General features: G+C 40.8%; 1 protein-coding gene across 1 annotated transcript in view; it reads right to left on the bottom strand.

The window, feature by feature from the left end:
- Positions 1–3,656: 3,656 nt before the first annotated feature.
- Positions 3,657–26,152, bottom strand: part of PKP1 (plakophilin 1) — a 47,465-nt gene continuing 24,969 nt past the window's right edge. The window contains exons 3-14 of the mRNA XM_035122175.2: positions 25,645–26,063; positions 21,300–21,444; positions 17,024–17,231; positions 15,732–15,909; positions 11,776–11,890; positions 11,431–11,586; positions 10,865–11,041; positions 10,463–10,616; positions 9,672–9,858; positions 8,685–8,769; positions 7,905–8,008; positions 3,657–7,057 (exon numbers count right to left, since the gene is read on the bottom strand). Coding sequence (XP_034978066.1) covers positions 7,937–8,008; positions 8,685–8,769; positions 9,672–9,858; positions 10,463–10,616; positions 10,865–11,041; positions 11,431–11,586; positions 11,776–11,890; positions 15,732–15,909; positions 17,024–17,231; positions 21,300–21,444; positions 25,645–26,063 — 1,896 coding nt within the window. The 3' untranslated portion in view covers positions 3,657–7,057; positions 7,905–7,936. The remainder of the gene's footprint in view (positions 7,058–7,904; positions 8,009–8,684; positions 8,770–9,671; positions 9,859–10,462; positions 10,617–10,864; positions 11,042–11,430; positions 11,587–11,775; positions 11,891–15,731; positions 15,910–17,023; positions 17,232–21,299; positions 21,445–25,644; positions 26,064–26,152) is intronic.

Raw genomic sequence — 26,152 nt, 5'->3', positions numbered from 1 at the left:
ACCAGTGTGCCTCCAGATGTTTTGGGACTACAACTCCCATCATTCCTGACCACTGGTCTTGCTAGCTAGGGATGATGGGAGTTGTAGTCCCAAAACATCTGGAGGCACACTGGTTGGGCAACACTGAGCTACAGGATCATTCTGGCTAATGCCATGTGAATGCAGCTTCAGAAACTAGCAGTGAGTGTGCAGTGGATGTAGAGTAAGCTGTAATGCGAATGTAGCCTAGATCTTTATAGGGTATCTGTATTCTGCAAATTCCTAGTACATTCACAATAATGCAAGCAACATTTTTAAAATATGAAATGGATGCATTCATTGACACAAAGTGAGACCTATGTTGAATATTTAGTTCAAGAAGTGAATATGAACTATCTTTCTCCATATCAGTCAGGGCTTGTATACTTGCTGTATGCTAGGATACAGAAACCAAATATACCAGAAATATATCTACCGTGAAATTCCCTGAAATGAGAGGTAATCGGATAAAATAAATAAATAAATATATTTAAGGAGCTAAGGATATCAAGGAACAAATGAAAATACTCAAAGCCTTAACGGGATGCCGGCTACAACCTCGTTTCACTGCGATTAACAGTTTCCTCAGAAGGAAATTGAAATAAACTGTATTTTAAAGTAAACATCTTTCAGAAGTAAAGACTAAAGAAAACACCAATTCTGCATGTTCAAAGCCTAAAACCCAGGCCAAATGAGAGGGATTCAAATTAAGCTATACAGCTTTCTAAAAAACTCAAAGTCTGGGCTACAAGAGCTCCATGATCTAATGTTTGGCAGTGACTGCTGAAGGCCGATCCTAGTTACAGGTTTATATAGTCTGTAGTAAAAGACTTCTTAAAGGGGCAGGCCATATTATTACTCAATATGGGCGAGGCCGAAGAGCTTTTTTGAGGGAGGAAAATTGAATACAATGATACAGGATATAATTCCAGAACTGAAACCAATACCAATATTATGCCCAATATTATTTCTAAAGGCTTGGAGTATTTTCATTTGTTCCTTGATATCCTTAGCTCCTTAAATATATATATTTTTATTTTATCCGATTACCTGTTGTTTCAGGGAATTTCACGGTAGATATATTTCTGGTATATTTGGTTTCTGTTTACGTATTTTGTCGTGACTGTCTTTTCTGCTACTGTATGCTAGGATACAGCACTGGGAAAGGATTTAAAACTTCAGTGCTTCAGTGCTAAAGCTCACCAACAAAGCAATGATATCTGATTATTAAGCGTCAGACTCAAACTGTCACGGAAGAGAAGATCTGATATGACTGTGAACTAGATATTAAGCAAAATAACCTCCAACGATATAATCCAGGCACCTGCATGCTTCAAAAACTCTAGATCTAAACTTTTAATCACAAAGCTTCGTTTTGTCTCATATGGCAAAGGATTAACTGATGCAATTTGTAGGTGTTCAAAGGAATTTTGTAACGGCAGGTTAGTAGAAAATGAAACAACTTAGAAATGAAATAAAATTCTTAACATATGCCTTAGAAAGAAAGAAAGAAAAAAAGAAAGAAAGAAAGAAAGAAAGAAAGAAAGAAAGACAATTAGATGGTTTTAGCCTGGGGATGATGCATAATTTACAGAGAAGACACAAGAAGGGCCTAGCTTAGAAAACGAAGCAAGCTAACCTGGTCATTTTGTATTACTTAATTTTGCATTACTTAACTGGGTATAGGACCTATGGTTGGTCTGAAATTCCCAGTCAATTTCTCTTGGGCTCTAGTGCTTCTGTGGCAACTACAGTACATTGTTTCCTTATTAAGGGGTGGTGGTGGGGATTTCTGACACTCTGCTGTGTCAACACACTTGCATCTCCCTTTGAAATGGTGAGATTCTCATGGCATCTGCTTCCCCGCAACAGGCATGCAGCTGCAGGTTCCAAGCTTTAGTGTAAGCGTCAGGCCTATTATCCCCTCCTATCCTTGGAGTGAAACCAGATGCAATCGGGCAAGCAGGGCAGCCAATAGGAGTGGAGGACTATTCATTTCTTACATTAATTTATGTTTTCATATGCAGCCGTTTCATCTGGTCATGTCTCCACAAGCTGCTACTGTCTGCAAGCCAGTTTGGTAAGGGAAAAACAAAACCACCTTCCCCAAAGATGCCAATGCTACAGTTTCTTATCATGGTGTATCTAATTCCTTCCGCCACTCCCTGCTCAGATGAAGAAGTGTGGTTAACATTTGCAAGTGTGTATATGGAGCTTTTTCCTTTCTGAACAGCTACTGCAGATCTTCAGCTGATGTTACTGGTAGCACCAGTCAATGTTGATAAAAGCTGTATTTAAACAGCAGCCCGGGGGGGACGGGGGGACGGGGGACAATAGCCTCCCGTCATCACCAGATATACTTTGGGTTCCCCAAATGTGCACAATCCACAGTGAGAGGAGATCACTGTAGCTGCTCTCCCCCATTTGTCTTGGCCACCCTTCTGCCTGCAGTGAGGGTTTGCTTTACTGCAAGCAGAGGAGGAGGGTGGATACCAGAGGGATGGGCAAGAGCTATGGTATCTCCTTTCTCCCTTTACTGGTGTATCGAAACAGAAAAACCTCATTCTCTAGATAGCAATCGGGCAACCCTAAGACAAGCATCTTGACAAGACAAAAATAAATTGCTAGGTGAGGTGCAAGCTACTTCCAGACTCCCTCCTCCAGCTCATCCTTTACAGTAGATTTCTCTTCGCTGCTCCAAGAGAGTGTAGAACTGTTCTTCCATGTTTTTGTTTTTATATGTAATTTTTATGAAATTTTCTGTTATATAATTTCAAATAAACATTTTACATACTTTAAAATATCCAGTGACTTCTTCTCTTTCCATGGTTCATTTTGCATATCTTATCTCCCTGCATATTTTACAATAAGTATTCCAATGGGTTCTCCACTGTTACATCCGTCAAAAATTATTTACTCTGTTGAATTTATCTTAATGCCGGCAGCGTTTTCAGCCGTACGCAGTTTTTCCCATATACTCAATAAACTTTTTCCAATCTTCTTTAAAAGTATGTTCTTCTTGCTCTCTTATTCTATATGTTAAATGGGCAAGTTGTGCATATTCTGTCAACTAAAGTTGCCAGTCTTCTTTAGCTGAGACCTCGCTTACTTTCCATTTTTGAGCTAACAAAACACGGGTCATACTTGCCGTATATATAAACAACCTTTTCTGACACCTGGGGATTTCGGTCTGGGTTATCCCCAGGAGAAAGGACTCTGGTTTTTTGTGTGTGGGAAGGAAATAGTCCTTTTTTTTTAGCTTATTCACAAGACTGGGAGTCCAAGAATAACCATCCTCCTTAAGAAGTTCATGTTGCTGAAATACACCACTGGCTTGTGAGGATGTATTTACCATATGTGTGGAGAAGCAGGATAGATAGCAGCTCCTAGAAACACAGTGCTATGATCTGTAATGAGACTGAGGCATGTCCTCACCTACTTCCTCCTGCTTCTGTCTTTCATTAAAGCAGCACAAAGCTGATGACACATAATAGGAAATATGTTTTGAGATCTTTAGAAGAAAGGACAGTGTTCCACTAACTGCAGAATGAAGAAAACTGAATTATTCAAGTAAGTTGCTTTATTTATCAATATATTTGGTGGCAGACAGAAGCAAAGTAAGCTCACAATAGCCAAGGTGAAAAGTTAAAAGATCTCCCAACTCTTTATTGATTTCAGATGTTCCAATGAAGCAAATACACATACAGTACAGGAAAAAACAAAGTTGACATGGGATTCTTGTACATATATATTACAGAATACTTTGTATAGCTGGGTTAGTGATATGGGTGGTAATAAAAGGTAGTAAATTAATACAACAGAGGAGTAAGCTTGCAAAAGTTCATTTCTTCTAGTTGTGCCCATGAGCCTTCTGAAATGATGCATTGGAGATCCAAGACATCCTTTGACTAGCATTTTAGAATGCATAAAACAAAGCAAGCCCTAATAAGGAAAGCACTTTTTGCTTTCTTGAGGTCATAACAGGCTCTAGCATTTATTTACATGACTCATGTCCTATGCAAACATCAGCCTGTTGCATCTTGCTTCTCATGTGGCAGGGCCAAAAGAAATGTTCAGCTCATCCTCACAAATAAAATTCTATCCATCCATTCCATGCTAGCAAATGATATATACATTAGAGTCATTTCTCTCTGGAAAATAAGTTCGGAGAAGAGGGTTGATCAGGGATCACGAGCCATTGCAGAGCCTTTGACATTAATGCTCACGTAGATCTCAAGATCAATTTGCCTTGCTAAACAGCATAACCAGTGGTAAGGATTCTCTTACTACATGCCGAATATTGACAAAACTGGTTTATGGAGGGCAAGTGCAGATGACAGGTAGTTCTTGGTTATCTGATAACTGACTAGTTGTGCCAAAGCCTTCTATTAACTCAATGATAATCAGTCTGCTAACAAATCTAGTGTATGTGTAGACACACACTTTATGCTTACATATATGAACACTATTAAGACTATTAGTAGGTTTTCGTTATGAAATATCAAATGTTAAAAATGTAGTTCATGACCAGGTCTGGCATCACCACACAGCAACTCTTGGGACCTGGTTCTGGTAGGGCCTACGGATGACATGTGGCCTGTGCCTGCCCCCTCATTTACCCCCCCCCCCAGAAGCCAGGACTCTAAATCAACACTGGGCACCACTTTTACATTTCCCACAATACCATGGAGTGATGCAACATCGCCATTGTGGGAAATTAAACATCAGCATCATGTCCCAGTAAGTTAGGAGGGAGTTCCTTTTTTCTGAGAGTCCTCTGAAAACTTGGAACCAATCAAACTGGTGAAGATGAGATAACACCCATGTAATCCAGAAACCTACTGCCGATACATTTGATTGGTTCATTCAAAGGCAAATTGCAACACTGTTCATTTCTACAGTTCCTGGCCCTGTGCAGCCTTCCTGTCTGCCCATTCTCTTTCCTAGTCTCTTTCTCCTCTTAGATTCCTCCCTCTCCTCGCAGCTCCACGCCTCTCGACTCCTCTCCATTATTCTGTACCACTCCTTGTTCCAATCTTCCTTTCCAAGGCTCCACTTCTTCCCTAGGTCTGTGCTCTTTCAGCTGCCTGATGGCTCCTTCCCCCCTGCACATCATTCTACATTGTGCAGGAGAGTCCCCCCCACCCTCTGGAGAGTTCCCCACCCCCACCTGGAGACTGCAAATATCTGCAGGGAGAAGGAGGGGACAGGAAACTTTCCTGCCCTCAACTTCTTTGAATTAACTTATCTTTGTCATTTATTTGGAATGACACAGCAACTTGCTTTCACAAATGTACTTTTATCACTGAATAACGACGACACACCATTTGCCCAAGCTAAAGCTCCTCTACAAAATGCCATAACTGCCCCAGGAGTATTACGACACACCACTGAAAAATGTACAAAAACCTATGACAGGATGCCTCTGAGGTGTGAAGACTGAAATGGTAGTCGAAAGGCATAGGGCAAATCCATTTTAGATCCAGCAGAAACTGCTTGAATACATTTCTTCTTTAAAAAAATAATGAAACCCCCCCCCCCTTTCCTCCCATGCTTCTAAAATGGTCATATAAGAAACAGTTCAATTTCATAGCTACTTGTTAAACACTGTAATTTCATTTTGGTCCCTACTCATGAGTCTCGGGAAAAGGCTCCGGGTACATTCAAAGTGAACTCAGAAGACTTCTGCTCTCACAATGGAGTGTTTCTCTTTCCTTTTCTCTTCACCCCCAATCCAATTCTATGTCCTCCCCCCACATTTTCAAAATCTACTTCAGAGGTTGGAAGACCCTGTGAAGGGGGCTTGGGTGCCCACAGGGCTGAGGAGAGGAGAGGAAAGTGCCATTGGGTGAGAGGAAATTGGTTGTGCAACTAAGTGAACATAACAGGAATTCTCAAAGAGTAGATCATGTCTATTTTTCTTTTTTTTTCTGAGTATATATCGGCAGACGTGTCCAGCTGCTGGATTTATGAAATAGCAAGAATCCGACTTTGGTAAAGCAAGTATTTTTGAAAAGTCACATAGAAGCTTGTGGTAGATTATATCCTTAGTAAGACCTTGGGGGGGGTGTCTTCCACACAATCCATTACTTATATATAGTATAAAAATAAAGTTTTCAAAAACTATCAAGAATCAATTCAGGAGAAATTTATCTGACATGAATTTGCTTCTTGGGATTTGGAAACTAAGTGACCGATAGGGAGAAAAATGCTTAGCCATAAAATGGAATACGAAAGCAGAACCGGCGCCCTCACCCCCCCCCCTCCAAAGATGAATGCAGAAGAAACTGTGATGTCAGTAAAGTTTAGGGAGAAATAATTTCAGCAATCTAAAACAGGAGCTCTATACTAATTATCTATATAGAATGACCACTGACAAAGAAATGAACACATAAAGTATTAGTAATTTTACAAAATTTGTTGAAAAAGAGGAATAAAAAGAACTTAAAGCACTATCCCGGGCATGGTTATTAAGAAGGAAGCCACACTATGTTCAATGGGGCTGAATCCCAACCCTTTAGGCTGCCAATCGTGAGCACATTTACATGGGAGGAATCCCCAGTGAACTCAGTTTTCCAAGTAAACAAACATTGAATTGGACTGTTAGACAACTGAATAGCAGCCAAATGCCTTTGGTGACACTGGAATTGTCTCGCACTATATACGTATGCCCACTAAATATATACATACATAGGTGCTACCTCCTTGAAAGTTTCCTAATACAACATTAGTTGAGAGGTAGGTGTCTAACTTATTCATTGTACCTCTGAAAATTGTAAGCCCCCATTTGTTTTTTAAAAATACTAACAATTGACATCAAGTAACATTAACCTCCAACCCCCCAGCCTATCCCCAGAAAAAAAATGAAAGAAATATTTTAAACGGCCATTAGAACACTTTAAGATATGCCAGGCAATACAACTTTTGTACCTAGTTTTACAAGTGACTTGAAATCTGGCAACATTCTCTCCGTGTGTATGTTAATGTCCTAACAGTTTCTTGACTGCAGAGGGAACTAGGCAGAAAAGAGTCACAAACTCTGAAAGAAAAAGAAAAACACTGCAGAATTAGTCATTTCCAAGTGTCCCCCATGAACATATTGAGAAATGCCCCTGTGCGCCTTTAAGGCACAGTTGTACCTGTGGAAGGAGATGCATAGCACACATAGGAGCCAACTCCTAGGGGCTTCAGCCCCCACCATAAAGAATTTGAGGGGGCCGGGCCTCCACAAAGTTGATGGGCACTCCCATTCAAATGGTGTGTGTGCACTGTGTCATGTGATCAATTATGCAGGGCGGGGCTTATCTCTGGGGCCCCACAATATTTTATTCGAGTTGGCACCCCTGATAGCACACGACTCAACCGAGTCTTCCTCCTGCTGCTCCTCTGTTGAGCCACGAGTTCATAGCTGCACACAGATCACAGTGCGCTCAGAATGGGAGGGTGCTATATGCTCCCTAAATATTCATTCACTTCTCCCTCTTCAGCCCAGTTCTTAAGGCAGCAACTTAACCCAGTAATAACCCTGTGGAAGTACAACCTTTTTTTGGGGGGGGGGGGAGATAAGAGGTTTCCCTTGAGTCCTATAACCAGCAGTGGATGTTGTGGTGGCCTGCAAGTGTTCACCTGCCATCCAGTTGGTTGTATTGCTGCTGCTTACCTGCTGTGTGGGGGACTATGGTGAAGTTGGCATGGTGCAAACAAACCAGCAGAGCCAACCCAGTGCTTCTACCAGTTTATTTGCACCACGCCGACCTGGCCATCAACTCACATCTCTCCCTCTACCTCCCAGCAGTGATATGACTGACCAGCCTCACTTATTGAGACTAATCTAGATGTGACTAAGGTTTTTTTTCCAGCTTTGAAAGTCTGACTCAGTTGTTTACCTGTAAGCCACACATGCAGGAAAGGTATCTTCTTAGAACCTCGAAGAAAGGGTCCTGAGAGTGCTTCCTGTTAAGGATCCCATCATATTTCTATCATATCCTTGCTGCAGAATGGAAGGTTGTAGATCACATAAGGATAAATCAGACGAAGAACCGTTATGAGGAGTCAGATGCTTTGATATAAGCATGGGAGGAGTCAAATTCAGGCAAATGTCTGGATGCACTCACAAACTATATACAGTATGTTGCACATGTAAAACTCCCTAAGGCACAAGAGTGGTTTCAACTGAAGACTTCTAGCAACTTCACTTAATAAGTCATATATAAATGCAAAAAACATTTTGCAAAGCTTCTGAATTTTCTGCTTCTGTGTCCACAATTAGTCAATGTGTATCTTTCTGTTCTTTTCTTTTTAATTGCCCTCCATCAGCAGACCAGAGGAGCAAAACTAAAAACACTGGAAAATGCATTGCATTTTTTTTTAAAAAAAGATACATCGCAGTATATATTATTTATATTGAAGATCTGAAAAGGTAATTCCTAGGTTTCAAAACATGACATCCATAAGAGCTGCCTTTAAAACAATTCTATATACAAAAATGACAGCTCTGCTTTCCAAAACAGTTTACCATCACAACTTTTTAAAAAACACTGTTTCTATGATCTTCGGAGACATTCACCACAGGGCTAGCAACACCTTTTATTATGTGAGTGGGGCTGTCCAAGTGCCATCATGCTGTTTTATGAGAAACAGTGAAAAAGACCACATTATTCTCTTACCTGTTTTAGTATAGGTTGGAGCTCCCTGTTTGACCATAGGTCAGACAACAGCATCCGAGCAGCTTCAGCTGCTTTTGGATAAGATCTACGGAAAAGAAAGAAGGCAAATGAGTTTTAAGGAAAAGGATGGACGACAACAACTTCCTTGCTGTCCTTCTGCTGGCAGGTAAAGACTTTCTTGTTCCAACAGGCCTTTGGGAATTGACCAGTTTTTATTGTAATTATTGTTATAAAAGCAGATTTTATATAGGTATATAAAAGAGAGAGAGAGAGAGAGAGAGAGAGAGAGAGAGAGAGAGATTGTGTGTGTGTGTGTGTGATGTATGCATATATATGTATTTAGGTGTTTAAGTGATTTAGTGGGCCTTTGGGGATGAATTCAAACCAATGAAGAGTTACAGCATCCGCTGAGGTTGTAGAGACCACCAATATGGGAAAGACATGTTTGATGTGCTGATGCCGGTATACTATGGCATTTCTTCTTTCTGTACTCCTCCCTCTGGATCATCCATGCAGTGCTAAATCTTGGTTTAGTGTTACATGCAAATCTTCAGAATGTAGTTTCCAAAATAAGCGACAATAGCCAAAGTTTAAAATGCCATTCAGTAGACAGCAGCCACCACCAAGCCCATTCCGTGGTATTAATGAGTCTCCAGGTATATTAGGGCAGTGCTGAGGAGCTTTAGAAAGCCCATCATCTCTGACTATTGGCCATGCTGGCTGGGCCTGATGGAAACTGGGATCAAATAACAACAAGAGGACCACAGGTCTCCCATCAGTGGTTTAGGAAAACAAACTCAGTATATAAGACTCACACTAACCACAGGTTTTAAAATGCTTATGGGGTGGTGTCAGTGTTCTGCAATAAAATAAATTAGAAATGGAAAAAGTTCTAAGCTGCACATATATATGATATGCAAAGAACGGGATATACTCAAATCATGGTTTAAATCTCTCATATGCCCACTTTTCGTCACCATTACTCACCCATTACGGCATAGGCCTACAACATTATTTATCAAGCTGCCTGTCAGGTAGGGCTTGGCCATTTGTGGGTTGGACATGATTAGGTTCCTCAGTGTGTAGCAAGCAGATGCCATAATGTCTCCATAGTTGCTGGAACCTGGAGCCTGGAGGGCCAGGAGACGAGTCACATCTGGGAGCACCTGATTAGCTGAAGGGCAGAAACAGATGACCATTAAATACAACTCAAAAAAGCTACTGAGTTGTCTAAAACTCAAAAGGGCTACTGAGACTAAATAAGCATTAATCAATAAGGTCTACAATCGGACATAAGGGGAATATTAGTCACCCTTGGGAGTTGTAGCAACAGATCCCACTTTTGCTAAAAAGCAAAATTATCAGGTGGGAAGAGCCACACCATATCAGCTTCAGGTAGTGATGAAGTTCATGTAGCTGTGACTGTGGGTAACAAACCTAACCTAACACACCTGCCCCCCCAAACCCCAACCAACAGCATTTTACATGAAAGAGATAGCATCATCCGGAGGGAAAATAATTCTTTGCTTATTCTCAGCTGCTTTTTACATCATTAGATAGACCTGCTGGTCTTGAACAAACATGAAAGCACAAAACTGGATGAGAACAGAAAAATATAGAACCATCTTCTCACCGATGAACGCTTTATTGTGATAGAAGAGATTTAAACACTCTGATCGAATTCAGCATAGTGGGACTTTTGGAAAAAATGACATTTATGAAGAAAAGTCTGTGAATGTAAAGAAAGGAAAATAGGTGGAATACAAAATGGTGCCTACCCATTGTTTTGTGCAGAATAGGGTGTCGAGACATATTGCTCAGTAAGGATGTTCCAGAGCGAACTACTTCAGCATTATTGGACTGCAGAAGGCGTGCTATACGGGGCAAACCTTTCTCCTTTAGACCAATCAACTGGCTCATTGCATTTGACATCTAGGGGGGGAAAAAGTAAGGCATTTCTTATTTCTAGAGTTTTGGGTTAGTAGCCAGCATACATCATACACAGAGTGTCTACTATCATCAGCTAACAAAGTGCTTTTCCAGATATCTAACCAGCTGCAGGAGACAGTGGAAGACAGGAGTGCCTGGCGTGCTCTGGTCCATGGAGTCACAAAGAGTCGGACATGACTGAACAACTAAACAACAACAACCAGATGTGGAGGGCAAAATAATGCATTTACCAGTCCTCTGCTTGCAGTCAGATTTTGCAGGGCTCCAGCACAAGCCTCCAGGGTAGCATCTTTCTTGCTCTGGTCCATCAGAGACAGATATGTGCGGATGGCATCTGAATGGTACAGCCAGCTGGACCCTCTGGGTTTATAGTCCTCTTCAGGAAGAGGTATATTATAGTCATCATACTAAGGGTAAAGAAGAAGAATTTAAAAATCTAAGAAGTTGAAGTTTTAAAAAAGAACCACATTTTTTAAACCCATGTTTTGCAAAGAACCACATTTTAGTTATTTATTATACAAAACTAACATTAAACTGTTTTTGAATATTGCATTTTTGAATTGCTGAAATCCACCCTGGGCCTCGAAGCTACGAACATGAGTTTGACCATGCAGTGGAAGACAGGAGTGCCTGGCGTGCTCTGGTCCATGGGGTCACGAAGAGTCGGACATGACTAAACAACTAAACAACAACCCTGGGACTTTATGGTGAAAGGCGGGCAAGAAATTGAAGTGATCGTCATCCAATGTTGCCTTTAACACAAGGCAATGATGTACCTCTGTGCACCAAATCTCACCTCCAGCTTTCCACCTCTGTTGTTGAAGCAGCCAGTCAGGGTTTTGTCTGTGTGACTGTTCCTGGCCATGTGGTTGAGCTGCGTGTATTTATTAGGCACCTCGGCGTCAAGGCGATAGGACAGATTGTGCAGGATACAGATGCAGTTTTCTACAGACTAAAACAAAGAAAATGAAATAACCAGTCACTTCTCTCAGTTATCAGTGCATAAATATTTTACACAGGGCAGGATTCTTTTTTAATAAAAAAAAAGACATTGCTGTAAAAATAATTCTGGGTTTACAATTCTGGCAATGTTAACAAGACTTAGCTGATGAACAAACATTACTCTACGTCTGACTTGTACCTTGTCATCTGGCCGGTTAGCAGCCACACAGTTCTGAGAATAAGCCATTACAGAGTCAATCAGTCCAGAGTGGTTCCTCATGGTTTGACGTCCAACATCTGCAGAACTCAGGTTCCTACAGGGAAGACACATTTTATAAATCAAAGGGAGAAGTAATCAGAGCAGTCAAGCACCTCAGTTACTCTTGTCCTGCGTTCACCAATCTCTCTCTCTCTAGTCCTCTTTGATCCAATGAGGGTGAAATTCTCCTATACAGAGACCCCGTGGAATATATCGCAGACCTATTCCACAAAATAGATCTGCTCCTAAGCACAACTATTAGCTTTCAGGGCAGCTTTCTTTCTAAAGCTAATAGCCGAATGGGCAATTTTTCCTGGGATCACACCTGGGGAATAAATGGTTAAACCCTCCCCACATGCTGTAGTCTTCAATGAAAATCATCTGCAATATCTACTATTAACTTTTCTTTTTCTTTTTAAACCCGATATCGGCTATGTACATATTACTGGCTTAAAAGACATCTCAGTCTTTCTTTTGCTCAATTTGGATTAAAGATTTTTTTTTGGGGGGGGGGGACACACACACATCAAAATGCTGTATTTCATAAAGAATGGCAGGATAGATACAGGATAGATATGGATTATGGCTAATGTGGTATGTACACTGCTTCCAAAACCAGTGGTGGGAGCACACTGGGTGCAAAGTAAAAGGGAGTGTCTACATAGTCAGGGTTTCTAATAATGCATTTAGCACTGGGTCTAAGGTAAAGGTAAAGGGACCCCTGAACATTAGGTCCAGTCGTGACCGACTCTGGGGTTGCGCGCTCATCTCGCATTATTGGCCGAGGGAGCCGGCGTATAGCTTCCAGGTCATGTGGCCAGCATGACAAAGCCGTTTCTGGCAAACCAGAGCAGCACATGGAAACGCCATTTACCTTCCCGCTGTAGCGGTTCCTATTTATCTACTTGCATTTTGACGTGCTTTCGAACTGCTAGGTTGGCAGGAGCTGGGACCAAGCAACGGGAGCTCACCCCGTCACAGGGATTCGAACCGCCGACCTTCTGATCAGCAAGCCCTAGGCTCAGTGGTTTAACCACAGCGCCACCTGGGTCCCAGCATTGGGTCTAGCTTGTCCCAAAAGCTGCATATGCTGAGAGAAACAGGGTGCTTTAATATTAGCTGATTCTAATCATTTAAATAACTATTCAAAAATAATGCTTTTAAGGGGGTGAATATAATATCTGAAAGTTCATTAACCCAAGTACAGTGGTACATTGGTTCTCAAACCCATTGGTACTCAAACGCCTTGGTTGTCAAACGCCAAAAACCCAGAAGTAAGTGTTCTGGTTTTCAAACGTTTTTCGGAAGCCGAACATCTGATGCGGCTGTTGGCAATTGTTTCTGGGGCACCTGCACCAATCAGAAGCTGCACCTTGGTTTTCAAACATTTTGAAAGTCAAACAGACTTCTGGAATGGATTAAGTTTGGTGCTTTTGTTTTTGCTATTTTTTGAGGCTTTTTTGGTTAATTTGTTTTTGTGACTGTGTGGAACCCAGTTCAGCTACTGGTTGATTGATTGATTGTATGACTAAGGAAATGGATAAAAGCCCCCCCATCCAAACAATGACCATCATCAGTGCAGGTAAGAAAAAAATTAATTTTAAATTTTTATAATCTACAATACTGTCTTACTTATTTTATAGCACAGTACATTGATTATTGCTTTCATTTTATGGATCAATGGTCTCATTATATAGTAAAATTCATGTTATATTTTCTGTTTTAGGGGTTGTTTTTAAAAGTCTGGAACGGATTAATCCGTTTTGCATTACTTTCTATGGGAAACCGCACCTTGGTTTTGGAATACTTTGGTTTTGGAACGGACTTCGGGAACGGTTTAAGTTTGAGAACCAAGGTACCACTGTACTTAATTTAACAATTCTGGTTGGTTTTCTAGGGGTTGCAAGGGAGTCTAAGAACTTTGCCCTTTTGATAGCTCAAATTAATCTCCTTTTGCTCAGCTACACTACCATTAAGTCTGATGCTTGCCAAGTTTCATAACACAACTATTAAGACGAAACAATCTTTCAAAATGTTTGAGGGCAAATGCAAATATTTTGTTTGATCAAAGGAAATAGTGCTGTTTGGATGGTTATAGCTAACGTCTTCAAGACACTGGTTTTTCTCACATGAGGTTTACTTCACAATACTGTATCAAGATGCTGAGATTTTTTTTAACAGAGACCATTTCTGATACACAAACAAGCCCTAACTAGTTTTAAGTTTACTGTTTCCCCTTCAGACTCCCAAAGGTTTGAAGATATGGAGCTTGGAATGCTTCCATTTTGCACTGAGTCATTTTATAAGGGAGCCCTCTCTCCATTATCTACCTAAGCAAGAATGGAAATAATCTACTATTGTACAGTGAGTTTACAAGCTGCTTATATCAGCTTGTTAGACCCCTGGACCACGGAAGCTGCAGTCGCTGATGCAGTTCATATTTTTCATTTCAGCAAACAATGGTACTTTTAGTTCATGTGTGTGCTTGCGGCGTGAACTGCTGCTGCTCAGTTCCCTAAGGGTGAACTTCTAATTGTGTAGCTGTTCCATTGGCTTATTCAGTGATTCTCATATGCTGGCAGCCGAGCATTGCTGGAGATCAGTAAGAGAAACTGCAAGTCAGGACTAATACGTTCATGCCAGGGAGTTTGATAGCTTTTTCTAAGCATGAAAAAAACTATTGCATGCCAACTAATAGGCTTCCTACAGTTTAAAAGGGGTGGTTGTAGAGGACTAGGGAATCTGATGAAGAAAACCAATATGGAGGGCAATTCAAAGGAAAGTCATTGCCAGAGGCAGTCATTAAAATTCAATGAGGAGCAAGCAGAAGGTTTGTGTGTTTTTAAACATGCAGGTGAAGAACTTTTGGTCAGGGTGCCAGCACACACCTAGCACCTGCAACTCCAGTCTTTATGCAGACAACAAAAATACATCTAGATGACTGCAATGAGAATGGTTGAGAAGCTTCATTTTGTGCAGAATCGGACAGTGCTTACTGCAAACTTAAAGGAACTTCACTGTCTGTCAATTTAAAGGCTAGTTACAGGTAGGTAGCCATATTGGTCTACCAGTGTATCTGAAGAAGTGTGCATGCACACAAAAACTAATACCAATGACAAACTTAGTTGGTCTCTAAGGTGCTACTGGAAGGATTTTTTTAAAATTTAATTTAAAGGCTGCCACTTAACCTTTAAAACCCTAAATAGCTTTGTGCTCAAACTACCACACCTTACATGTTTATCAATTATACTGGAAATCTGCATCTACTGGGCCTGAAATCTCTATTTTCATTCTAGCTCTATTTTCATTCTATTTTGTTACTGGACTAGGAAACCAAAAACAGCAAATCAATGACCTTCTTGAAATACCACTTTCATTGGAATTTCGGCTTACAATTCCACGTCTTTTCCAGACATGGATCCCTACAATGGATTGCTCTACCCATCATGGTATGCCTAGTATATATTGAAATTTAAGTGAGAAGCAAAAACCTTTCAATTCACCCAAGCTTTTAAAAAATTTTTTTATCTTACATTTTTAAACTTTAAATCCCACTGCTGGAATGTGAAATGCTTGCAACATTCTAGCAACTTTTGGGGTTGTCCCAAATGTAGACAATTTCTGAGAGTTTATTGTTGACTAATATGGCAATTATTTGTTTCTTAAAATGTTTAAACTCTTTGACTCTTAATTACACTTCCATGCATTATTTGTTTTGTTGCTTTAATTTTTGTATACTGACTTGAAATCATTGATAAAAGACAGTATAACAACATTCTAAGTTACAGTACATAACATAAATGCAAAAGGGCCTTTTTGAGAATATTTCCCGGCTAAGCAGAATGCACATCAGTTTTTTCAATATGTTCAAAATACTAATATGTCTGTTGACCTACCTCAGACAGCCAGTGGCATTGAAGAATACCTCTGGGTCTATAATTTCTCTTGATCTAGTACTAACACCATCAGACCAGCCAGAAAAAGGAATAATAACACGATCAGTCAGAACAGGAAGAGCTTCGTGTATTAAATCTTCTTTCAGTTCATCTGTGGACGATAAGTTCCAGAGCAATCCTGGAAAGCAAATACATGAGATGGATTGCTATAGCTTCCTGTCATTCTCATTTGGAGTCATAATATATAATAATAATAATAATAATAATAATAATAATAATAATAATAATAATAATTCTTATTATTATTTATACCACCCATCTGGCTGGGTTTCCCCAGCCACTCTGGGCGGCTCACAGCAGAACATTAAAAACAGAATAAAACTTCAAACATTAAAAACTTCCCTAAATAGGCATTCAAGAGGAAACTGTAAAACTGATACTGTAGGTATTCTGAAAGTGAGTCTCCAAATGTTCATGGAAGGCATTTAAGCTACAGTCATGTTAAAATAAATTCTACCTGCCTCACTGCCTGCTTATGAATGATACTGGGAATTTATGTCTACTGGGTCTGAATTCTCTGATCCCACATAGCTTTATTTTCGTTCTGGTGTGTTACTGTGATAGGGAAGAAAAAAACCAGGGAACCAAAATATCAATCTAGAAGATTTCCTTTCCTTTTAACTAACTGGTAGTGTTTCTTTACTAAACTCCAACTTCTCTTCCACTTGCTGCATTAAATGAAAAAGCACCAATAGTGAGGTTTTGCAATACAGTGGTACCTCAGTTTATGAACAGTCCTGTTTATGAACTATTTGGTTTACGAACTCCACAAAACCGGAAGTAGTGTTCCAGTTTGCGAACTTTACCTCGGTCTACGAACAGAATCCGAATGGTGGAAGGGCACCGGCGGCGGGAGGCCTCATTAGGGAAAGTGCGCCTCAGTTTAAGAACGGATTTGGTTTAAGAACAGACTTCTGGAACGGATTAAGTTTGTAAACCAAGGTACCACTGTATACAAATATATTTAAGTTTAGTCAATTTTAGGTTTCTTATATTGAGGACTTCCACCTGCACAACAAGACTTCCTCTTCTCTCCCCAATCTGTTCAGGGTTTGACGGGGAGCACAGGGAGCACACAGAGTGAAGAGAGGGAGGAAGTTCCATTGCGCAGGTATAAATCCTTGCGCTAATGGGACACCTTTGTTGGACACAACCCAATATTTATGCACGAATTTGTATTAGTGATTTACTGTTCCAGTTGCTCCAACGTTGTTATTAAAGAGTCACGATACCTGTCAGCTGCTTTTGTATCTCTGTGTTCCCTGTCCTTCTCAGGAGGTTCACACATTCTCGGATTCCATTCTGACGGCGGGTTTCTAGCTTGTTGGTTGGATTTCTGAAAACTAAGTTTCGGAGGGCCCCAGCTGCAGCCTGTTGCACATTCTCATCTGGGCTGCGGAGAAGCTCAATAAGCTTCGAAATGCCTCCAAGCCGGTAGACCTAACAAAGAAGGAATTTAAATGTTTGTTGATCAAAACTGTTTAGATACTTCTCTTGGTTTTTTCTGCAGATAGAAAGCATCAGTGTTGAAGATTAACATATGACGGCAACTCATTGCAGTGGCAGTTTTAACAGTGTTGAACTACTACTGGCTTTACTGTGAATATTCATTCATTTTATTTATTACATCTGTATGCTGCCCTTCATCTGTAGATCTCAGGGAAGTTCACAGTATAAAAATACAAAAGAAAAATACATAATATAAACATAATAAACATGTGATAAAGTACATAATAAAAACAAAAACAAAAACACTAACCCCCTCCCCTATATATGTAAATGTGCCCCATATAGTAGCTTTTATTGCATGCATAAACTGCTGCTTCCTTTTTTTCCAAATGATGTTTATTGATTTTCAAAGAATACAAAAACTACAAAATACATAAAAACAAAAATATCAAAAAAACAAAACAAAACAGAAATAGCACACCCGAGAAAAATGAAAAACAAAAAACAAAAACATTCAATAATAATAGTTTTTCTATTCACTTAACATTGTTGACTTCCTCGACTCCCATCACACGGGGTCCATTTCTAAATCCAACTTAGGCAATTTTCATATTATATTTTAAATCATTTCCCAACATTTATATATTTCCATTCCCTTCAATTGTTCTTAATCTATATCAACAATTATCCTTAACCTTTAATCATCAAATAATGCTAACCAATAATTAATTTCCCAACTATATATTTTCTATTTCGTCCCTTAGCCTGAAATTTATTCCCAAAAACATTCATAGAATCAAACATTACTTCTTATATCCCAATAACATTTAAGCAATAACATCTAAATCAATCCCCCCTCCCCTGGTCCCGGTATCTCCCAGACAGCACAGCCAATACCATAATTCAATCCAGTATCAGACCATCCTAAGCAATCAGAAAATTACATTTTCATAAATCTCATCCCACTCCCACCCTGTCTCGGCCTGTCAGCCACTCATCCCTCTCCTGCTGTCTCCCCAATTCATTAACTGATGCACGATACCAACCATTTAACTTGTCATGGTTCCACCTTCCCCATTGTCTCCCTACTTCCCCTACCACTGTACAGAGCCATCCTCCTAAGTTTCCCCTTTTCATTCCTTTCACAACTTTTATTCCCCTTGAATTCAGACCCCAGTGTAGAAACTGCCCCCTCTCTCTCACTGAGAGAGCATTATTCCACACTTGCTCGACTTTAGAAACCTTTTGAGTCAGGCAAGGATCTTGTTCCCCCCACTCACTGGAGAAACAACATTCCATGCCTCTTCCTCTTCTTCTTTAGGGTCTGTTGCATTGTCCTGGAAACTGCTGCTTCCTATTGCACATGATAGCATTAAGAATTTATAGAGTGTTCCTTGAAGCCCAAAATCTCTCCTTCCTTTACAATAATGAATGAATGCTTTTGATTGGTTGAAAAGCCACCTTGGTGCAGAGGTCACTCAAAATATGTGAAGGAAGGAACACTTTGCTGATGAGTCAGGGCAGTTCATGCAATTCAGCAGTTCAGGTGATAGCAGTCTAGGTTCCAACATGCCATGTACCGTAGGGGAAAGGGTGTGCTCTTGTTCGTTGACTGCTGAAAGCTCTGGTCTAGACCTCACTTGGTTCAATGACCCTTGTACAATATAATTTGAAAAGGTGAAAGCGAGACTGGAAAGCTTATGTGTTAAAGAGGAAATGGGTGCTGCTCTAGGAAAGCCAGACTAGTCATGATGTAGAAAGTAAATATAAATGAACTGTTTATTGTAAATTGTTTAAGTTGTTGGACAAGCAATTAATCAGGATCACTGCCCTGGTATTTTATGGTATGGCTCTATAGAAATACTTTTTATAAATAATAAAACAACTCAGAATAAATGCTTTCCTACTGGTCATTATTATTCCTCAAAATACTGTTTATCTTGCTCCTTCCATTGCCTAGCGGGTAGGCACTATTGTTTGATATTAGAGCAAATTATATGTCCCAAATGGGTATTTTTCAAAAATTGTCCAAGATTTATTTGCCCTCATTGCAAGTTTGTTCTGAGTAAATTTTGGAAAAAGATATGCCCATGAAGACAGCATGGTTATGTTATTCAGTAAAGTATCATTTTTGTTAATGGCATGGTAATATGAACAATAATATTAACTGGATCCTGGCCTGCACCCAGCTTTGGCTAATGGGGGATGTAGGCCGGGGACTTGGGCTATGCCAGGGGGCTGAGCCAATGGAGCAGGTAGGCTTCCCTCGGATCCACCCCTTGCCCACACCTGGGACCTGTTTGCTCCTTCGCCGGGCTCCCCCCCCCCCCGCCCATCCACCCTCCATTTAAGCTTATAGTCAATGACTTTGCTGTGGCTATGGTGGTCACCGTTCTTTAAGGGGGCTGGGTAGGAATTTGCCCATCGGGCTAATTGGCACTGACCTGGTGGCTTTGCCTACCTCATAGCAATCGTCACAACTGGTTGGGCATTGGGCCAATCCTTTGTTTTGGATGGAGGGGAGGTTGTAGTCTCTATCTGCCCCTCCAAACGCTGGGGTATCCCGTTAAAGGGATCCTGGAGGAGTGCCCATGTCTGTGTGCCCAGGTGGGGGCCAGGGCCAAAGGCACTCCCCCAGACATCGGTCCCTGCAGGGGTCACCCTATTTGATGTAAATCTTAGGAACCCCCATCTGGATTGGCCACACGTCACTTCCAGTAGTTGGGCCGGAAGTATTTTGATTGCTCCATGCCTAAGCCAAACCTCTTTCATCTGTATTCAATAAAGTTGTGGTGCGTTTTGACCCCAAAACCAGCCTCGTTGGTCTTTTATTTGCATGGGTTGGGGTAGGGGAACCCAATGCCTGGTCCTGCAAGTCAAATATTTGTCTGACAGCTTACTTTCATAGAGTCATAGAACCTTAGAGTTGGAAGGGATCTCAAGGGTTATCTAGTCCAAGCCCCTGCAATGCAGGAATCTCAACTAAAGCATCCATGGCAGATGGCCATTCAACTTCTGTTTAAAAGCCTCCAAGGAAGGAGAGTCCACCACCTCTTGTGAGAGTCTATTCCACTGCTGAACAGCTCTTACTTTCAGAAAGTTTTTCCAAATGTCTAGCCAGAATCTCCTTTCTTGAAACTTGAAGCCATTGCTTCGAGTCCTACCTTCCAGAGCAGGGGAAAACAAGCATACTCCCTCCTCCACATGACAACCCTTAAGATATTTGAAGGTAGCTATCGTACCTCCTCTCAGACCCCTCTTTTCCAGGCTAAACAAACCCAGCTCCTTCAAACGTTCTTCATAAGGCTTAGTTTCCAGACCCTTGATCATCTTGGTCACCCTCCGCTGCACACGTTCCAACTTGTCAGCATCCTTCTTAAATTGTGATGCCCAAAATTGGACATAGTATTCCAAGTGTGGTCAGTGGGAATTTCAGAATTGGATGACCAATTTGTTCTGAAGGAACAAAACTGGATATCCTGTTTTGAAGCTGAATTTTGATACATTTATGGGATTTGACTGGTGCATGCTAACACTGGTGCTGTTTTAGAATTCAAATACTCAAAATGAAAGTTTTCTCAGTTGAATTTGTAATTCTGACACACTTCTTGAAAACATAAATTTAAAACAACTATATTTCAATTATCATTACCTGGAAATGACCAAATAATAATAATCACTCCTATGCATGCTGAATGCATCTGCATCCTTTCAAATAACCACATCTGAATCTATGCCAAGAATTTTGAAGTCAGATGCTGATGCTCTGAACAGTTGTATGTTTGTAAGTTTAAACATAAATTATTTGCAGAGAAGTAGAGCTTTGTGTGTGCCTAATAACAACCCAAAAAGCGCACCCAATGCACTCATGGTGAAGCCCCTTTATACCCCTAGCATTACCTCTTAGTGTTGAATGGACAAGATACCTCTTCCCAATCTGACTTCCTCTTCTTTCTGGTGGAGCTACAGGAAACATGAGTCCTGACATAATTCCACACATTGATTAAAGTATCTCCTACAAAGCCCCACACAGCTGAAGTAGTGAGGAAATAACTTTACCTCTTGCTTGGCAGATTCATCTTGAAAACAGGTGTGCTGCAGGTAGTAAGCCCCCATGGCATGGTACTTCTCATCTGAAGAACACAGGAACTGGATGGCTTTCTGAATAGTCATTGCTCCATAATCCATCTCATCATTGACTATTCTAAACATAAAAAAAGAAAGGGGAAGGAAATGTCATTCACCGTGAGGCAGATTCCTAGCAGTTTAATAGCAAAATAGTGGAAGAGCGAAAAATGAGTTACATCCTCTTCTTATCTAGGTGACAAGTAGCAACAGGAAAGTACAGGAACTCTGAACAGTGTATAAATCCCACCCTATGATCTATGTAAACACTATCTATCAAACCAAAAAGTTGTAAATATACAACTTTAAGATTAAAATAAAAATAACACAATTACACTAAAGTTAAGACTCCAGCTACCTCCTTGCTCAATAAAACCATCCCACCAACTCTTCTGTACCATATAGAAAGGACACCATTTCCCATAATGTAAATCAGGCATAGGCAAACTCTGGCCCTCCAGATGTTTGGGACTACAATTCCCATCATCCCTGACCACTGGTCCTGTTAGCTAGGGATGGTGGGAATTGTAGTCCCATACATCTGGAGGGCCAGAGTTTGCCTATGCTTGATGTAAATGATTCACCTAAATTAAAGAGTCAAAACCTTTATCCCATCCTCACCCTTTTTAGCCATAATCCGGCCTCATTTCCTATTCAATTCCTATTTTAGCATAAAACAATTCCTTACCCTGTCTTTCTCTTCTACCCATCCACCTAACTAGACCCCAGTATAGCAGTTATGCAACTGGATAGCAAATGAAGTCAGGGAAAGGACCAAGTGAACAATCTTCTAAGGACATCTGGCTTGCATGGCAGCAATGCAATTTTACCTCATTCTAAATGGCCCCAAAGTACTTGTTACTACCCAAGAGTTGGTGACATGGGATAATTCTGTACCAACACAATCGTTAGAAGCAGTGCTTATAGAAAGAACGGTGCTGGTACTCACCATGAAGTTGTTACAATAAGTGCCACACTTTTAACATTTGTGGGGGGGATATGCCAGTACTGCATTCCCTTGAGTACCCCCAGAAAAAAAGCCATGGCTGTAAGCCTGTAGACCAGGCATCCCCAAACTGCGGCCCTCCAGATGTTTTGGCCTACAACTCCCATGATCCCTAGCTAACAGGACCAGTGGTCAGGGATGATGGGAATTGTAGTCCAAAAAATCTGGAGGGCCGAAGTTTGGGGATGCCTGCTGTAGACCTTGGAAATGTGAATGTACATGTTTAAGATATATTGTCTTGGAGTTTTGACTAGGAGCTGCAGCATGGAGCCACAGATAGCACGGTGTACTTATTTACCTCTGCCGCATGCACTACAAGTGGCATATGGAAGATCATGGGTGAATCTTTTTTCCTTCAGGTGAATCTCAAATTACCAGTTGTGATTCCTTTTAAAATTATTTTCTCTCTCTCTCTTTTTGGACTAGAAGCATTGGTATCCCATCAAAGGGATTCAGGGTGGAGGTGTTTCTGTCCAGGCACCCAGATGGGTGCTGACAGGTCAGGTGACCACAGGTGGGGTCACCCTGATTTGGTGTGTGTCATAGGGTGATGCGTAACCTTGGCTAACCCTGCCAAAATAATCAACCAGCAACTGGGCTAGTTGATCCAGGTTACACACCCAATGCCTGCGCCTGAAACCTGTTGACATCTGTAATCAATAAAGTTGTGGCCTCTATAAATCTCAAGTGGTTTTCCTGCTTTTATTGCAATTCTACAAGGCTTGGGGCTGACCATCCACAGCTTCACTGCGCCTGGGGCCCACAACCACCTATTCAGTCTTAAACAAGTCTTAAAATAGCTAATGAGAAAAAACACACAAAGTGTATAAAGATCTGCTCAATCCTGATAAAATATCCAAAGTAGAAATAATTCTACAAGCATGTTGATTAACTGATGGAGGTGGAATATCAGAGCAAATGCTTGGCACACTCAGGTATAGCAATCCATCCTGGAATGTTTTACACCCAGAGATAAATCTATTCTCAACTGATAACCATTCTCTAAAAAAAAGGGCAGTCTTCAGCCTGTCCCAAATTTGTAGGTACACGGTGCTCTATTATGCAATGTGCCACTTAGTAGGTTTTCAGGACACCAGGAATAACTATGAACATGCATCAGAACATTTTTGCAAAAACAAAACAAAACAAAACAAAACAAAAAACCCTAGAAAATTTACCTAGTGATATCATTGCACCAAGCCCCTGTTTCTAGTTTAAGTCTCATTGTTTCATAAGAAAGCACAATCCCTTACCATTTCTGCAGTTTGGGCAAATTAACATATTTTATTTGAAAGCATATTTTATTTGAAAGGGATTTTCCACCACATAAGAAAGTTACTTTCCAATAGAATTTTCTTCTACAAGCCACCACACATTCATATCCTAGAACCACTTTGCTTCCTCTGTTGTGAATATAGCAATTACAAAAATGTTTAGTAAATATAACAAATAGGGCAGCCTCTCAGTTTCGACATCTTCTTTCATAGTTATCCATCTCTGCACTTCTCCTCCTTCTGTGATCATAAATAGGGGGGAAATGTGGTTGCAGGATAACCAGGTACTGACAAGCTTTGTTCCAGACACACTCCATGTGAAGTGACTTTGCTCAGCAGTGCATGGCCTAGAGAGCAGTAAAATGGGTGGAATTTCACCCCCACATCAGGGCTCTTGCACAATATTGCAGAGGCAGATTTAGGGGAGTGTGACCAGTTCAGTTGCAATGGGCATGGAGCTTTGGGGATGTCACCAAAGACACCACAAGTATTATTTAGAATGGAACGAGAGAGAACTCTGCAGAACCAAGAGTAGCTGGCCCATCTCCCCCACTTGTCCTAACTGCCAGATTATTTAAAAAATTGAAGATTCTGTTTTCAGAGGCCTATAGGTTATAGAAGCTGTTTCCCCTGGAGAAAGAATTGGCATTACCGGTGGCATCAAATCCTCTCCAAATTAGATATTGGACTGAATTTTCAAGTTCCACAGTGCTTCAGAACCATGCAGATAGTCTCAATTCTAGAAAGGAGGCAACTCCCCAACAAGAACAAGTTCAAGTTCAACAACCAGGCCCAGTGCTTCAAGACAGACAACTCCCAAATCTGAACCAGTTCTACAAGGTGAACCACACCCCATCAGGAAAGGTGTCTCTCAGGGACCACTCCTGAGAGACATTTGGCAGAGGACAGTGTTTCTCACTCAACAGTTATGCTGCTGCTGAATCTTCATGAGCTGAAATGGCTCTCTCATTTTTAAAAAGCTCTATAATAAACCAGAGGTCTGTAATAATATTTCCAATGGTAACTAGTCTTTTCTTAGGGAGAAGTTTGGGCAGGGCAACTAATTTGACACTCCAGAGTGGCAGAATCTCCTCCTCACACACCCCAAAGTATAATAGAGACCAACACATTTATTATGACATAGACTTTTGTGGACTAATATCCACTTTGCCATAAGTCTGAAGGGCTATCCTAAGTTAGCAGGTCTGCAGCAGCCCATACTTGTCTGCTTAGGATAACACTTCAGGCCTCTGAAGAAGTAGACTCTAGTTCATAAAAGCTTGTGCCATTTTCTATCTTTAAAGGTGTAACAAGACTTTTTGTAATTTTAAGCTCAAGTTCCATAGAGTTCCAAACCATTTTTTTCTGGATTCCATGCCACATACCTCATAATAATAATAATAATAATAATAATAAATATACTGCCCTATACCCGCAAGTCTTAGGGTGGTTCACAGAATAAATCTAACTGAAGGGTCAATACATCAGTTTTCACTGGAATTTTCTTTACTCCAAAGCTTAAGACATTTTAAAGTTACCACTACTATAGTAGGCTAAACTAATTACTTGAACCTCACTTGAACCTTTAGTTTATAACTCTTTACTTGGGAAGAACAGATAGAGTAGAGGCATATGTTATTGGTGCTGAATATCTGAATGCCATTATTAGTGTCACAGACAAATGATCTGTTAAATGTGGTGTCAGGTTAGATTCTTTAACAAGGAATTCTTCCTTTCCAGCTGAGATCCAAACAGTGCAATCCTATGAATGCTTACTTAGAAGCTTCATTGTGTCTAGTCCAAGTTGTTTAGGATTGCAAACTAAATGGCTCAAGTCTTGATTCATGCAAGCCCCATCAAAAAATCAGAAGGAAAAACACCAGAATAAGGATTGGAAAACCTTTTCTTTCTGCATGGTGATGAAAACCAAGTAAATTGCCCTGCAGACCACGAAGATAAAACCTCAAGTTAAGCAGAAAGGACACACATGAGAACTTACTTTGAGTTAACCTGTCCATAGACTGCATCCTGCTTGCTGCTAGCAACAGGCTGTACATAGACCATGCTGGCAGAGGTGCAAGAGGGGCTGCGGACTGGAACTACTTTGTTTGGCCTTGTTGCAGTTGTAATTCCATGCTGGTTGTTGCATGTGCTGTTGTAGAGGCTATGGCGATGCATACTGGCCTTGTGACTCACACGGCTTCCACTCTGGTTTCTCCTCAGCGTGCCTCTTGGAGGGTCATAGCAGAGGTCTGGCTCACTCCGGCTACTCTTCATAGTCTGCACAAGGCAGTAATCACTGCCAGGAACAGTTGGGCTACAGACCTTGTTGTAGTTCCGGCTGCCCCAGCCGTCCATTTGGCTGTAGGAGCTGTAGCGTTTGTTCTCGGCTTCTCTTTTGAGGGTTCCATTGTACAGCTGATGGAGATTGGGGAGAGGGAGAAGGGGAAGAATAGGAAATAAAAGGATCAAAGTTTTAAGTTAGAATTTCACTTGCTTTACGAAGA

Source organism: Zootoca vivipara, chromosome 7 (assembly GCF_963506605.1).
Source record: "Zootoca vivipara chromosome 7, rZooViv1.1, whole genome shotgun sequence".
In the NCBI taxonomy this organism is placed as follows: domain Eukaryota; kingdom Metazoa; phylum Chordata; class Lepidosauria; order Squamata; family Lacertidae; genus Zootoca; species Zootoca vivipara.
This window is presented reverse-complemented; position numbering and strand designations above follow the sequence as displayed.